Genomic DNA, 17,314 nt, shown 5'->3' with positions numbered 1-17,314 from the left:
TGTGTATGTGTGGAATCAGTAAATTAATCTTGGAGATCAAAACCAGGGTTCACATGTGCTAGACTACTGCTGTACAACTAGGTTGCATCCCTAGCCCTAAGTTTTTGATTTTAAAATAGGTCATAGGTTGGTGTGGTAGCGCATGCCTTGAATCCCAATACTAGGGGGCCAGAGGTAGGCAGATCTCTGTGAGTTGAAGTACAGGCTGGTTTACATAGTAAGTTCCAAGACAGCAAGGACTAAATAGCCCCTGTTTCAAAAATAAAAATAAAAACAACTACTACAACAACAAAACCAAATTCTCTACCAGCAAAATGGAAGATTGTTATTTCTGTAGCTTCCTAACACAAATACTGAGAACAGATCATTTGCTTCCAAGCACTCCATACACAGGCACGTGCATGCATTTATGGAGGTGCACACCTGTTACCCTGTGATCTTGGTACTTCGGAAGTCAAAGCAGAAGATCTCAACTTTGAGGCCAGCCTACAGGACAAGTTCAGCGTTAGTCTGAGCTACATTATGAGACCTTGCTCCAAAGCAAGCAAGCAAGCAAGCAAGCAAGCAAGCAAGAAAACTTGTAATAGAAGAGCTAGCTTTCATGTTTTGTTTTTTTTTGAAAGAATGTCTCACTGTGTACCCAGGCTGCCTTTTTATTCCTCTGCTTCCTTCTCCTCAATACTGGAATGTCTAGCCCTAAAGGAGCTAATAACTCTTTGATCTTGAGCATGTCTTCATCATCTTCTTCCTCTTCCTCTTCTTCTTTCTCCTTCCATTTTAGAAAATCATCTTTTAGGGAGCCTTTGAGGTGACTTAGCAGATTGGCACTTGGGCACCAAGCTTGATGGCTTGAGTTTGATCCCCAGAACGCATGTAGTAGAAGGAAAAACTGACAGACACCTACAAGTTGTCCTCTGACTTCCACAAGTGTGCCATAGCATATTCATATACACATAACGACATATATAAAACAAACAAAACTGTTTATAATATAGCTGAGGAATGTTTCTGTGACACAGTTGAGGATTTTACCTCTAATTTTTGCCTCATTGATAAATAGTCTAGAAAACAAACAGTAGTCTTTACTTTAGAGTATCTAGCCAAGTTCCTTGGCTTGTCATTGTAGTTAAAGACATTTGTTCACTTTTCCTTAGTGCTAATTATAGGTGCCTCATGGGATGATACTATAAAGGATAACATTTGTCTCTGAAAGAAGCCATTCTGAGTTTAGTATGTAAGTGCTAACCTACAATTCTCTGTACTGTAATATTCTGTGACTAGAATATTGGTTTCAATATAAGAATCTTAAAAATATGAATCCTATTTTAGATCTCTTCTCCCCAATATCATACACAAGCTTGGTTTGTAAATCATATTGTATTGAAGTATGAATAGTATATTGGGGTCATTTGCTAGCAATATGGGAAGGATGGTTTTCCTTGCTGGAGTTAAGAACTGCTTGTAAACAGTATTGTTGATAGGCAGTGCTGCATGACTTTGGAATATTAGCTTTGCACGGAGATTCCTTGGTGGCTAGTTAATTACTTTATACCAGAAGTCCAATGTTTTTTTCTAATTTAAAAGTTAAATGGGGACAGAGAGATGGCTTAGCAGGTAAGGGCGCTTGCCACCAAGCCTAATAGAGATTAATGCGGAAGAGGAGAACTTCCGTCTCCTAGTAAGCACACACACCACACACAAATAAAATTAAATACAATTTAACTTTAAAATTTACATTAAGTAAAATGTTATTTAAAAAGAGAGCTAAATGGCCAAATAATCATTGCGTATAGGTTGTTGGGAAATTTGAGAGATTGGCCTTCATGCTTGCTTTTTGTTTTGTATTGTGAAGAGGGACACCTGGCCCATGTTAAGAACTGTTTCACCCTTGGTGACACAATTAGTGCCTCTTTAGTTTATGTTGAAACATGGTCTTGCTATGTTTGCTGAGCTGAAAGAAGTAATTGTAGGTTTCCTAATTTAATATTTCTTTTTAGAAGTGAAATACAGAGTGGAAAGAAGTGTTTTGGAGAACTTCATTGTTTAGAGAGTCCTTAGATATGAAGGTATATAATCAGATCTCCAAGCCAAGTGGCCAGCCAACCAAATTATCTCCTTCTTTCATTCCTTCTTTTTTTCTTCCTTCCTTCCTTCCTTTCTTCCTTTCTTTCTTTTTCAAGTTAAAGAACCTATATGTGTTTTAGGTTATTGCTCATACTTTCAAATATTTTTGGAAGTGTTACCATTTTGCTAGATTAAAGAATTTGTTTGTTAGTGGATTGTGGAGATGACTTAGTCATCAGAAGTGCTTGTTGCCCCTCCCCATTATGCACATAAAAAGCCAGGTATGATGATGTGTGCCTGCTGCCATCACAGGGTGGGAGTTGCAGAGACCGTAGTATCCCTGGGCTTGCTGACCAGCCAGTCTAGCGAAATATAAACTCGAGGTTCAGTGAGTGATTCTGTCTCAAAAATAAGGTGGGGAACAATTGAAGAAGATACCTGACTTTGACTTGCGTGGACATACATGAGCACATGTACTAACTTGTACACACATGCACTTACACACACAGTGTTCCTGTGAAGTTACCAAGTACAGTTTTTATAAAGGAAAGAGGTGATGAATGGGGACTAATAATGAAGCCTTACATTGATATTAAAGTTAAAATTCTTTTCCAGGTACTTATAAATTGGCAGGGAATTAAAGGAATTTTGAGTTGATTAGGATGTGGAGACAAGTATGTGGCAAATAAAGAAGGTTTTGTGGATTAAGTATCATAGTTTACAAGGTTTGGTGAGGATCAAATTCTAAAGGTATTAAAGTACTTTGTTAGTGCTTTTGGATTTGGACCTGAACATTTTAGGGAACCAGTGATATTAGGCTTTTCAGTTACATGATCATGATTAGTTTTCAGAAAGATCCCCAGCAGCACTGTGAAGCAAGGAAGTAATGTAGGAGATTCTGATAATTTCTCCCTAAAAGGCAGAGTTGGATGTGGTGGTATACCCTTGTAATCCTAACACTTAGGCTAAGTAAGATAAAATGTTCCAGAGTTCGAGCCAGCTTTGGTTACATAGCAAGTTCTAGGCCACTCTGGGATGCATAGCAAAACATTGTAAAGAACAAAAAAGTATACCCATCAGATAATAACACTCCCAAAAGACATGTAGGTCTATAAATTACAAATATGTAGAGTTAAAATCTGTAGGAATTGGTAGAAACAGGGAATGATGGAACAAAGAAAAATTTAAGATGGTATATTTATGGTTTAGAGTATTATATGGAGGATGGATTCGAAAGTAGACTTGAGGGCTGGTGAGATGGCTCAGCAGGTAAGAGCACTGACTGCTCTTCTGAAAGTCCTGAATTTGGATCCCAGCAACCACATGGTAGCTCACAACCACCCATAATGAGATCTGATGCCCTCTTCTGGTGTGTCTGAAGACAGCTACAGTGAATTGGGCCCAAGCTAGCGGGAACAGAGCAGAGGTCCTGAGTTCAATTCCCAGCAGCAACACACATGATAGCTCACCGCCATCTGTACAGCTACAGTGTACTCATACACATAAAATAAATGAAATAAATATTAAAAAAAAATAGACTTGAATGGTTATAAATAAGTTCAGATGCCAGTGTTATTCTGTAGTATTTAGTTTGTATTAGTGCACCAGATTGCTTTGTGTCAAAGATTTATTGCAGACACAGTATAGAGGAAAGACAAATTCCTCTTTCACGAATGGTTACCTTCTGGGCCAACTATGAGAAATACATAAGACTAAAATATTTACACAATGGTGATGCTTCCTTTAGCAAAAACACCCCTTACCACCAAAAAGAGCAATTAGAAACAGTATAGATTTGTTAGTGACGTGCCTATTTAGAAGAAATTATTTGAACAGAGTCCCAAAGAAGGTGACTTCAGAGGGTTTAAGAAACAGACAAAAGCTGAAGGTATGAAAGGCAGGCCTGATTAAGGAACACTGGAAGACTGAATCCACAGAGGTGAAATGGGAGAAGTGATGACTCTTGAAGTGAGGTGGATGGATGGCTGTCACCATGAGATATAGGAACAACCTGGGGGTCAGATCCAGGATCTGCTCTCTTTATAGGAATTAATAGTCCATTTTCAGTACAGCGTTCTTCCTGTTAAGGCATTCTTATAACATCCTATACTTGTTTTTGTCTCAAGCACCTAACATAACTAAGTCCATGCCTTAGTACAGTGCCATAGTGCCTAACAGAAAATATTTGTTGAATGAAGGAAAAACATTTGCACTCACTTAGAAGCTTCATATGTACTGTATATGGATGTGAATATAGCACTGTTTAATATAGAGTTGGATTGTGTGTGTGTGTTTAGTTATTTTTAAACATCGTTTGGGTATAGGCATGTGCTCAGTATGTTCTTGATAACACAGGTACCTCACTATTGCTAGAGGATACTGGATAGCAGCAGTGCTGGATAACTTCAATAAAATTGAGTGTTTGATTTAAATGAGCACTAGCAGTGGATATTTTGTAGGCGAACAGCTGTCAGAGCTATTAAATTTCTTTACACATCTTGGCTTAATGACTAAGGCTATACTCCTTTATCATAGTATCTTATATAATCTTCATAATTCCTCAGCCAAAACCTATTCCAATAAAGTAAGCATTCCAATAAAGTAATCAGAGGAAAAACAAGTTTAATTTGTTTTTTTCCCCCCGTATTAAAAACTAACTATTAATCCTGGAGAGATTGGTGAGTGGTTAAGAGCACTAACTGCTTTTCTAGAAGACCTGGGGTTAATTCCCATTACCATCTGGCAGCTCACAGCTGTCTGTGACTCTGGTTCTAGGGGAATCAGATGCCCACTTTTGGCCTCTGAGAGCACTGCATACATGTGATAAACATGTAGGCAAAATGTCCAATATGTAAAATAAAAATAAGTAAATCTTTTTAAAAAACTTGTTTAAATATTGTATCTTGGATCAGATTCTTAATCAGAAAAAAAAAAAAAGCTTAAGTGGTTAATCCAAACAATGAATACTTCAGGTCAGTACTTTAATAAATATAGTGTGGCTATTGAAAAATACTAATAGACTGCAAAGCCGGATGAGTTTGGGAACCTCGTATATTATCTTTTTATTTTTTAATACATTTTTAATTATTCTTATATATGTGATTACATATGAGCAAAAATTAAGCTGAGCATGATGGCACATCAGTGTAATCACAGTACTTGGAGGCAGAAAGTAGAGATTTTGACCAGTCCAGGCTGTTAAGACCTATTTTGCCAGGTGCACTTGGGAGGCAGAGGTAGGCGGATTTCTGAGTTCGAGGCCAGCATGGTCTACAGAGTGAGTTCCAGGTCAGCCAGGGCTATACAGAGAAACCCTGTCTCAAAAAAAAAAAAAAAAAAAAAAAAAAAAAAAAAGACCTATTTCAAAAACAGCAGGAATAATCACAAAACTTACTAGGTAAGAAAGATGTAGTGATCAATAACTAATCTGTAGAATCCACAATTTCAGAAAAGTTGAAAAAATTTGTAATATAAATAGAACCGAAATGATATTATAAAAAATATTTCCAGTTCAAATACCTCAGTCCCATTTCTATAAGAAGCCTGGTTTTATTTTTCACTTTTTGTTTAGTTCTTTTAATAATTAATGCCATAGCTCCAGAGAACCTTAAAATTCTAGGCCTCCATTTATAAACTTATAAATTGTTTTTGCTAAAGACAAGATTAACTTTATGTCAGCTGCTTTGACTTTGTATTGTGTTTGTTTATTAGTGAAAAATCTAGACTAGTCAAGTGTGATAGTGAGGAAGGAGTAAGAGAACAAAGTTGACCCTATGAAACATGTAAGTAGTTGATGCAGTTACCCACCCTCACACCAGCTTCTGTCAGGTACGTTAGTGACTTCCACAGCACTTTCAGGTTTCTTCTTTTGGCTTTAAGACATTGTTGACTCCTACTATCTGATGGAATTCTCAGTTTTATTACTTTCCACTTTTTTTTTAAAAAGATTTATTTTATGTGTATGAGTACCCTGTAGCTGTACAGATGGCCATGAGCCATCATGTGTGCGGCTGCTGGGAATTGAACTCAGGGCCTCTGCCGCCCCGCTCGCTCTGGCATAATTTACTGTAGCTGTCTTCAGACACACCAGAAGAGGGCGTCAGATCTCATTACAGGTGGTTGTGAGTCACCCTGTGGTCGCTGGGATCTGAACTCAGGACCTTCGGAAGAGCAGTCAGTGCTCTTACCTGCTGAGCCACCTCGCCAGCCCCCCCCCCCCTTTTAATTTGGTTTTCAAGGCAGGGTTTCTCTGTGTAGCCCTGGCTATCCTAGAACTCGCTCTATAGACCTGGCCTTGAACTCTCAGAGATCTGCCTGCCTCCTTACTGCTGGGATTGAAGGTGTGTGCCACCATTGTCTTTTCCTTTTTAGTACTATTTTCTACTTTTATTAGGTCTCTAGTATAACTTTTATTATAATTTAATTCTTTATGCCTTTTCCTGAAAAATATTAAGTAGGGCTAGTACATGTATATATAGTATGTATATATGTATTATATATTGGTTTGGAATAGATTAATGATCATTTAAGGAACTGGCTTTAAGATGGATGTGTGGAAAAAAGATTCTTAGTGTATACTGTCCCAATCCTTTTTCTCTCTTTTGATTTTCTTACCCTTTAATTTAAAAATATATCTGCTGTCCTTGAGAATGTATTTTCTAGGTTTAGACAAAACAAATAGGCCATCTCTCTTACCTAGCTCATGTCCTGAGAATTTATTTTCTAACTTGCTTTCTTGCCTTATTTCTGTGGTCATATAATAATTGCGTATGTGGTATACTTAACTTCTTTTAACTAAAAGCTATTTGCTTTATAAACAGTGTTCTGAACACTTGGATCCTTTCTCTCCCCCTACAGATAATAAAGACTTCTGAGCTAATGTATTCATTTTTGTGGTATAACTTCATAATAAAGCAAAGCATGTTGCATTGGTAATGTAGTTCATTTAGTAGAGTGCTTGGCTTTCATGCACGAGACCTCATGTTCCCAGGGTCAGAATCAGATAAACAAGGCATGGTCACACATGCTTGTAATCCCAGCACTCAGGAGGTGGAGTTAGGGTGATCAGAAATTCAAGGCCATCCTTGGCTATGTAGTGACTTTAAGGCTAGGCTGAGATATGTGGATTTCTGTCTCAAAATAAATTGAAACATTAAAAACAAAGGAAATTACTTTATTTTTTTTTTTTTGCTATTAATCATCACTAAACTATAACTTTTCCTTCTTTATTAGTGAACACTTGTCCTGCTCTTTCACCTTTTTCTTGCATGGAGACAGCAATGTTTGTACCAGTGTGGAAATTAACCAACATCAACCTGTGTACCTTCTCAGTGAAGAGCATGTCGCCCTTGCTCAACAGTCTAATAGCCCATTTCAAGGTAGATTATTTTATTGTCATAGGCATTTGATTACTTATTTTCATTTCAGTATTGGAAATTAAAACTTTCATGTTAGCAATTAGTAAAACAACATAATAAGTACCATTAGTGAAATTATTTAAAATTCATATGAATGGGAATTTTACCATTTCTGTGTTTTCTCTTAATAGCATATTATATTATGGATATGTTAATCATTTCAAGGCTTTGTGTGTAAGCTGTGTTTAGCATACCTACCCAGGGGAACTTTTAATGTCATTTATATCATGAATTGTTGACCTCAAGAGAAGTTGTTTTATAAGGTTGCTGAGTGCTTTTTAAGTACTGGAAGTACCTTCTTTAATTTTAAATGTTATGTGTGTATTTTAAAATTTATGTGGCAATACTTCATAAATATTTAGATTTATTTATCTACACTTTTTTTCTTCAAGTTGCTTAGAGTCAGAATAAATTGAATGATAGGTAAATATTCAGTTAATTTTGAAATATTATATTTTGATTTTGTGGTAGATATATTTTAAATAATTTTCAAAATCTTAGTATTATATTTTATATTAAAATGTATAAGAAATTTGCTTTCTTGGAGTGATGATAATGGATTTCTGTTTTTATTAGGCTTACATCATTATAACACTGTTTATTATGATTTTATTTGCTATAAATATTTACTTACTGGATATCTGCTTTGGTTTCTAGTTATCTTAAGTCCATTTGGACTAAATGGCACTCTCACGGGACAGGCTTTCAAGATGTCTGATTCAGCTACGAAAAAATTAATTGGTGAATGGAAACAGTTCTATCCTATTTCATGTGGTCTGAAGGAGATGTCTGAAGAAAGACAGGAAGCTATGGATTGGGAAGATGACTCCTTGGCTGCAGTAGAAGTTCTTGTTGGTATGGATTCTGATGTTAGTCTGAGGGGGAATCCTGTGCATTTTAGTTAGATTTTACTAAATAACAAACAGCTCTCTTAGCATTCCAATACCAAACATTTATTTCTTGCTTATTTTCTGTGCACATTACATAAGGGCTACAGCTTGGCTGTGATGGCTGCATGTACTTCTTGTACAGTACAGGTTAAAGAAGCACCCAGTGCCTGGACAGTGTTCTTAGGAAAACAGAGGAATAACAGGGATCAAGCCTAAGATTAAAGCTGCTGCTAAGATGAAAGTGATCTAAAGGAATGGTACATTTGCTCCCAGTGAATTAGACAAGGCTGGCTGGCTACCTGTCCAAGCCAGAGTTACTGGGACAGAGGAGCATACTCGGTTGTCTACATGTTAAAGAAGGGAACAAGAGTAATTGTGAAGCAGTAATTATTTGGGGGCTAGAAAAATTGACAGCCTGTATTATGTATAGTGCTTGAATATTTAATAAAACTTTCAGTATCTGCTGGGCGGTGGTGGCGTATGCCTTTAATCCCAGCACTTGGGAGGCAGAGGCAGGTGGATTTCTGAGTTCAAGGCCAACCTGGTCTACAGAGTGAGTTCCAGGATAGCCAGGGCTACATGGAGAAACCCTGTCTTGAAAAACCAAACAAAAACAAGACAAAACAACAAAAAACAAAAAATATTCCTAAATAACTTCCAACATTGCATTGATGTGTTCTCCATAAGTCAGTTCTTTCCAGATTAGCTCTAGTCCATATGTCATGTTCAAGGTGTAGGCTAGCAAAGTGATCTGTTTCTGGGCATATTAATTACATAGCAGAGACAAGAAGTAAAAGAGGCCACACCGATCCCTCTAAGTATAACTGACTGTTAAGATGTGGCATACAGTCAAGCCTGACAGTGTGTAAAGACATGGGAGGCATGGACAACGTATAATTGAGCAGATAATTGGAATTAGTGTCTATGATACTGTTGTTAATGTAGTCTAATAATCTAATAGAAATGTCTCACATAAGGATTACCCCATGGGAGTTTTGGAGTTTTTATTAGGTTTTGGGGACTGTTTTGCTCTGTAACCCAGGTTGACCTTGGGCTCAACACTCACCTGTTCAACCTCCTGAGTCCCAGGGTTGCAGATGTACACCACCATGCATGACTTTTTTAAAAGTTGAAACTGTTATTCAGTTTCAGTAAATTCATGATCTATTATTATTGGAATAGTTATGACAGAAACAACACAGATGTTTGTTAGACTTTAAAACAGACAAGAAGACAAAATGGTCCATGATCACATTACCTTTATTAAATTTATAAATTAAAATTTATAATGCAGTAATCAACTCTGCATAGTAGATTTTAAAAACCTATCATTTACAGTAGAAAATCTATAGCTTATTGAGTTAAAGTACTTGCTATATAAGTCTGAGGATATGAGTTTGGATTTCAAAATCTACGTGAAACCCAAATTCGGTATTGTATTTCTCTAATCCCAGCACTCCTATGGCAGGATGGGAGGCTGAGATAGGAGTAGACTCAGAAGCTCACAGACTAGTTTGTTAGCATGGCATATACAGTAGCCTGGAGAACTTGTCTCAAACTAGGTGAAAAGTGTAAACTGACACCTGAGTTTATCCTCTGCCCTCCACACATGAACCATAGCATGTGTACAGCTATACTGAGAGACAGACACAATGATATTTTTATTTACATTATTAGGATATTTTTTACTGCCTTGTTTTTTAATGAAATTAATTGAACTACTGCCACAGTAGTAGCTGATTTTTCTCCCCCCCCTTTTTTTGTCCATTTTGTTTTCAGCGGGCGTCCGAATGATCTACCCAGCATGCTTTGTTCTAGTCCCTCAATCAGACATTCCTACTCCTAGCTCTGTGGGATCCTCTCACTGTTCAGCTTCTTGCTTGGGTATCCATCAAGTGCCTGCTTCCACAAGAGATCCTGCTATGTCTTCAGTTACTCTCACTCCACCTACATCTCCTGAGGAAGTCCAAACAGGTATTATACTAGCTGCTTCATCAATCAGCTCTGGCTACAAATCTGTTCTTTTGAGTACATCAGTACTTAGCAATTTTTATTTTGAAATTGTTAAAACTTACTGGAAAATTGTCAGTATAATATTAAAAACTCATCTAAATTTACACTTTTGCCTTTTCATTCTCTGTGTATGTATACATTGATTATGAATTGGTCTTTTCTGAACTATTTGAGAAAAAATTGCAGACTTGGTATCTTATTATTCCTACATATTCATTACATTTTCAGAATTAAGACCATTCTCATATATATGTACATAATACATGTGCACTCCCACACACATTTTGTGTATATGTGTTTGTTTATGATGCTGGTAATTAAGCCCAAGACGTTATATATCTCTTATTCAATATATCTTGTATATCTTTGCTCTCTGCATTTAAAGAAAAAAATTTTGACCTCAGAACGTCACTAGAATTACCAAATAGAGCAAAGCATTTGACAAGTTAACAAAAACTCCAGCTTGTTACTTTCAGTTTGTTTTTACCTTTCTATAGCCTCTATTTTTGTTTGTTTTCAGTTGATCCTCAGTCTGCACAGAAGTGGGTCAAATTTTCTTCAGTATCTGATGGCTTCAGCACTGACAGTACTAGCCATCATGGTGGGAAAATACCCAGAAAATTAGCAAATCATGTGGTGGATAGAGTCTGGCAAGAATGTAATATGAACAGATTACAGAACAAGTATGTATCTTTATTTCTATTTGCCTATCTATCTACCCACCCATCTATCCATCTATCTGTCTATCTGTCTGTCTATCTTTCACTGTGTAGCTTTGGCTAGCCTGGCACTCAGTATATAGCCGAGGCTGGCCTCAAATTCACAGTGCTCGTCCTCCCACATGCTGAGATTAAAGGCATATACTATGTTCAGTTTTATATTTATTTTGATATTTAAAACTTGCGTGCCGGTTAATTAAGAGTATGGAATAAAAATGAGAAAAATTAATTTTTAAAAATTAAAGACTAAGCTGGGTTGTGGTGGCACATGCATTTAATCCAGGTGGTCCAGAGGCAGAGGCAGAGGCAGAGGCATTTGGATCTCTGGGTTTGATGCCAGCTTGGTTTACAAACTGAGTCCAGGACAGCCAGGGCCACACAGAAACCCTGTCTAGAAGAAAACCCAAAAAAAAAAAAAAAGTAAATAAATAAATTAAATTAAAGATTAAATTCAGATAAAGATAAATTTAAATATACTAAGGAATTTGTAACTCACACTTTAGGAGGAAGTATTCTGCTACGTCCAGTGGCCTATGTGAGGAAGAGACTGCTGATAAAATAGGATGCTGGGACTTTGTTGAAGCCACACAAAGAACAAACTGCAGTTGTTTGAGGTAAGTTTATTTCTAATTGGTGATGCTTATATGTTTGTATATATTATAGTTATATTACTAATATTTGTTTTGGGTAGCTTATACAGATTTGTTAGGATTTTTTTTCCCCCAAGGAGAAAATTGAGAAAAGATAGCCAGCAGTTTAAAGCTGATAAGAGCAGTACACAGAATTTGTGGCTTTTTTTCTTACCAGATGTGGGCTATGTGTCAACTATGGGTACACTTTTGGTGCTTGTTTTGAGGCTCTAACTGCTGCTCTGGCTGACTTTGAACTTGAGATTTTCTTGTCTCAGCATTTTGAGTTCTGGGATTACAGTCATGGTCACCATCCTTGGGTCATATATCTCTGGAGGAACAAATTCCTTACTTGTGTTATGTCTGAGAAATCTTCCCTGGGATTTTTATAGAAGAAATGATTTTCATAATTTTTAAAATAGTAAATACATTGTTGAGTTTTATGTAGCAAGTTGTTATTCTTGGGCAGCTATCAGTGAGTTACTAAAATAAGATCAAGAGTTAATGATTTTACAGGAGACTTGACCAAAATATCAGCTTTTGAGACAGGGTTTCTCTGTGTAGCCCTGGCTGTCCTGGTACTCACTCTGTAGACCAGGCTGGCCTCGAACTCAGAAATCCACCTGCCTTTGCCTCGCAAGCGCTGGATTTAAAGGTGTGCGCCACCACCGCCTGGCAATTGTGTGTACTTTTAATCCCAGTGCTAGGGACACTGATCTGAAAACTGTCTTCAGAATTGTCAGTATCGTGGAGGATAAAATTGTTTTAATTGCATCTTTATGTTGGTAAGGGGGATTAGTAAGGGTCTAGGAAAACCTCTGGAAGAGATCGCTTTATGGTGCCGCGAGGATGACAAGTCCTTTAGGAAGACTTACCCACTTGTTTTAGTATGGAAGTATTGGTAGAATAGTTTCCTCTAAAGAAGCCTTACATTTTGGAAAGGTCTGTATAGAACAATAGGACAGGGACTTAATGTCAACAATTTAAAGAGCTACTGCTAGTAATATTTGTAAACCCTAATTAGTAGTTTCTTTTTTTTTTTTCAAAGATTTATTTATTTTATTTATATGAGTACACTGTCGTTGTCTTTGGACACACCAGAAGAGGGCATCAGATCACATTGCAGATGGTTGTGAGTCACCATGTGGTTGCTGGGAATTGAACTCAAGACCTTTGGAAGAACAATCATTGCTCTTAATCACTGAGCCATCTTTCCAGCCTTAGTTTCCTATTCATATAACAAAGTAAATAAATATGTCTGTTTACTGTTCCTATTCCTTACACCTAAAGTATAGCCATGTGTTTCATTTCGTCGATGGATATCCTATTCTTCCCACCCCAACCACCTCTCACCCCATCTCCCCCAGGGTTTTCTCTGTGTAGCCCTGGCTGTTCTGGAACTCTCTGTAGACCAAGCTGACCCTGAACTCAGAGTTCTGCTTGCCTCTTGAGTACTGGGATTAAAGGCGTGTGCCACCATACCTGGCTTGGATATGGCTGTCATTGCCTTGTAGGAAGTAGATTCTCAAAATATGTATCAGTTCTCATTTATACTCTTGAAAGTTACTGCTAGAGCTTAAAGATGTGACTCATTGGTAGAATATTTGCCTGACATGGAGAAGACTTTGGTCGTTTTTGATCTTCAGCACCTAGAGAAACAATAAGTGAACTCCAAAATGGTTTTATTTATGTGAGCCTAATTTATATTCACTTTAGATACATTTTAAAGTACTACTTAATTAAAGAATAATTCACTTTAGATACATTTTAAACGACTGCTTCATTAGAAAAAGATCAGGAAACCTGATAGACGTCTACATGAACAAAGTTTTTTTTTTTAAGTTAGATTAATTTATTAATTTATGTGTATGACTGTTTTGCCTGCATGTGTATTTGCACCATGGATGTACCTGGTACCACTAGAGGTCAGAAGAGGGTATCAGATATCATTGAAACTGGAATTCCAAACTAGGAGCTGCCCTGTGAGCACTTGAAAATTGAACCTTGGTCTTTTGTAAGAACATTAAGTGATATTAATAAATTGTTAAGCTTTATAAATTATTTTCATAAACATTTTTTAAAAGAAATTCTTTAGATTCTATTTTGATTGAATTTTTATTTGTGGGTATATGTGAGATAGGGTCTCTGTATGTAATCCTGGCTGTCCTGGAGCTTGTTTTGTACACCAAGCTGGCCTTGAATTCTCAGAGATCCACCTGCCTCTGCCTCCCTTCAAGTCTTGGGCTTAAAGGTGCTTGTCACCATGCCCAAAGTTAGTTGTAGTGTGGAAGCTAAAGCTGCTTTAAATCAACCTGGTTCCACTAATGAGTGGAATCATGTTCTACATAACAGGATTTTATAACCTCAAGTATTAGTCATTTGGAAGACAGTGGCTTGCTGAGTTATGCAAATTTGAATGTTAGAACATTTTGTTGTATTTAATATTAAAAATGCATTTATGTCACCAGTGGCTTAATGTAACTTTTCAAATTTTTAAATGTTACTCAAAAACTCAAATTTGTTAGTTCTTAATTAAAGTGTTTTTAAAGAACCTTATTAAGCAGTTCTACTAGATAATGAGAAAAATGGATAATTATGGTTTCTCAGTGATTATTTTCTTTTTTTGCATGTAACAAGATTTTGCTATATAGCCACAGGTTAGTGTAGATCTCATGAAGCTGGTGGCTGACCTTACGCTCATGATTATTTCTGCCATAGTCTCCCAAGTTCTGGATTGTGATATTCAGTGCCACCATATTCAACTCAGTGATTTGTTTTTTTTTTTTTTCAAATAAAAATGTTATTCCATAAAGAAAAAAAAGGCTTGTTTTTTTTTAAGATTAATTTTATTTATTTTATGTATATGAGTACACTGTAGCTGTACAGATGACTATGAGCCATCATGTGTGTGGCTGCTGGGAATTGAAGTCAGGACCTCTGATGACCCGCTCACTCCAACCCCGTTCGCTCAGGCGTAATTCATTGTAGCTGTCTTCAGACACAGCAGAAGAGGGCGTCAGATCTCATCACGGGTAGTTGTGAGCCACCATGTGGTTGCTGGGATCCAAACTCAGGACCTTCAGAAGAGCAGTCAGTGCTCTTACCCACTCGCTGAGCCATCTCGCCAGCCCCAGGCTAGTTTAGTTTTAACCTAAAGTAACAATGTAAGTAATTTTCCTCAAAGCAACCATTGACCTTAACTGTGTAGCAGACAGGCTGCATATGGACCCATTTCTTCATACAGAATATGGAAAACAGTACAGGTATATAAAGCTGCTGAAGTTTAATAAAATGTGATTTTTCCACCCCTTGTTTTACTAGGAGAAAAAAAAACAGTAAAACTGAGTTTAAAGTAAAATTGGCTTTAAACATGTTCTAAATTGATAGAGTGGATATTTAGCATACTGCATAGGCTCTGGGTTCAAACCTCTGTACAACATAAAACCAAGAAATTCCTGTGTGCCTGGTAGTGAAGACATTGCTCTCACCACTAGCACACTTGGCACCGCTCCAAGGGTCTGCCTGCCTGTAGCTCTTGTTCTATCACTGTGTCAGCATAGTGGGAAGGCAGTAATGTTCTGCTATGGAAATCATTTTTACTGAGTGTGATGCCGTACATTTGTAATGCCAGCAGTTGGCAATGTGAGGCAAGAAATCCTGTCTCAAAAAATCTTTTAAATTAAAAGTTTTAATCCCCGAAATAGGCAAGTATTTAAGTAAATGAGAGATGAATGATATTGCCATTATTTTTATACTAAATCATTTTATTGTTTCTTTTGGTGTGTGTGTGTGTGTATGTGTGTGTGTGTGTGTGTTACCGTTTTGTATCTTTATCTTCTTGATTTGGCTACCATAGAGGTTTGGCATTCTATGTTTGTTCTTGAGTCTTATGTTACAGTAATATATGCTGTTAATTACTGAGCCCTATTTTTTCAGCATCTAGGTCATGTTCTTAGAGCCACATAGAAGGCAATTTTAAAAATTAATTTATTTTTATTTTATGCACATTGGTATTCTGCCTGTATGTGAGGGTGTTGGTTCCCCTGGAACTGGAATTACAGATAGTTATGAGCTGCCGTATTGGTGCTGGGAACTGAACCTAGGTCCTTTGGTTAAGAATAGTTCTGCTATTTCATTGAGCCATCTCTCCAGCACAATATTGGACCTTTTTGTTATTGTAGTAGAAACTTGTCTTAGAGTCAGCATTTTTGCCAAGGGTACTTCATAGACAGTTGTTTTGTAATATGCCACATCAGAAGAGACACAGGGTCTGCTTACCCTTCTTCTAAGAATGTTCAAGTTTTTTAACTAGTTGTAGTGGTCCATGCCTTTAACCCCAGTACTTGGAGGCCAGCCTGGTGTATAGACAGTTCCAGGACAGACAGATATGGCTGCATGCATAGAGACCCTATCTCCAAAAAAAAAAAAAAGTGTAACTTTGACTACAAGTCGATACTTTGACCTTTGCACTGACGTTTCTATAAACTACAAATACAGTTTTTGTTCCTTTGAGATCTTTAATTTCTTTTTTTCTAAAAGATTTATTTTTAATTATGTGTTTGAGTGTGAGTTTGTGTCTGTCTATCAGTGTGGGCACCTGGGGAGAGCGGGAGGCCTAGGGTTCCCTAGAGGTAGAAGGGTTGCAGGTAGTTGTGAGCCACCTAATAAAGGTGTCCCTTCCAAGAGCTAAAGGAGGGCTCAATCACTGAGCCATCTCTCCAGCCTTAGTTTTTTGATTTCTTTTCTTGCCTTGTTGTACTGGATAACTTTATTTAAATATTAAGTAATAATGTGTAGTTATAACGGGGTTATTAATTAGTAATAGTTGTCCCTTTGTTTTCTCACTTACTCTGTTAATGTAATGAATACTATTGATTTATTTTTACTTCTTTTCTATTGTCATACCTTAACTTTTTAGCTAGGATAAAGCCCTGCTTTATGATGATTGTTTTATACTTTGCTGCACTGAATTGTTCCTAATTATGTTAATTATTCACTTCTGTTAATCATGTACACATGTGTTCTTAAAGAAGATTGGTGTATGATTTTCGTACACTGTCTTCGATTCTGCTGTTTGGGTAATGGTGGGTTTGGTTTCTCTTTGTCCTTTGGATAGAGGTCATGTTTCCTTTGATAGGAGCCAGTGAAATGTCCCAGACTTTGCCTGAAAGAACTATTCAGAATATTCTTTATCAGAAACTTCTGTGGAAAAAAAATGGTTGCCATTTTTAAAAAAGGTTTTGATTTATTACATTTGTATATTGGGGGTGGGCATGCACACGCAGCAGTGAGTATGTGTAGATCAGAAGATAGCCTGTAGGACTTGATTCTTGTCTTCCATGTGACTTTTTAGGATTGACTCAGGAGGTGGTTATACTGTGCTATTGTTGTTCTGTTGGTAGCTTTGATTTAGCTAACAAGTAAGGCTCCCAGAATTAAAGAAATTTTACTACTGAATTTAAAATTCCATATTCAAAATTACTTTATGAAGTAATTTCTTTGTGTAAAAAGAAATTTAAAAAATACGTATATATCTTAGACCTAACAAGATTATTAGATTTTAAGGTATGGTTTAAGTCCTT

The 17,314-nt window shown here is 36.8% G+C and overlaps 1 protein-coding gene across 2 annotated transcripts in view; it reads left to right on the top strand.

Annotated features, from left to right (window-relative positions):
• Med13 (mediator complex subunit 13) overlaps window positions 1–17,314 on the top strand; it is an 89,186-nt gene that overhangs the window by 19,201 nt on the left and 52,671 nt on the right. For both annotated transcript variants that reach the window (XM_031354157.1, XM_031354158.1), the window contains exons 4-8: window positions 7,297–7,442; window positions 8,139–8,336; window positions 10,151–10,345; window positions 10,905–11,067; window positions 11,607–11,717. In XM_031354157.1, the coding sequence (XP_031210017.1) occupies window positions 7,297–7,442; window positions 8,139–8,336; window positions 10,151–10,345; window positions 10,905–11,067; window positions 11,607–11,717 (813 nt within the window). The remainder of the gene's footprint in view (window positions 1–7,296; window positions 7,443–8,138; window positions 8,337–10,150; window positions 10,346–10,904; window positions 11,068–11,606; window positions 11,718–17,314) is intronic.

The sequence above is a fragment of the Mastomys coucha genome, unplaced genomic scaffold (assembly GCF_008632895.1).
Source record: "Mastomys coucha isolate ucsf_1 unplaced genomic scaffold, UCSF_Mcou_1 pScaffold5, whole genome shotgun sequence".
In the NCBI taxonomy this organism is placed as follows: Eukaryota; Metazoa; Chordata; class Mammalia; order Rodentia; family Muridae; genus Mastomys; species Mastomys coucha.
This window is presented reverse-complemented; position numbering and strand designations above follow the sequence as displayed.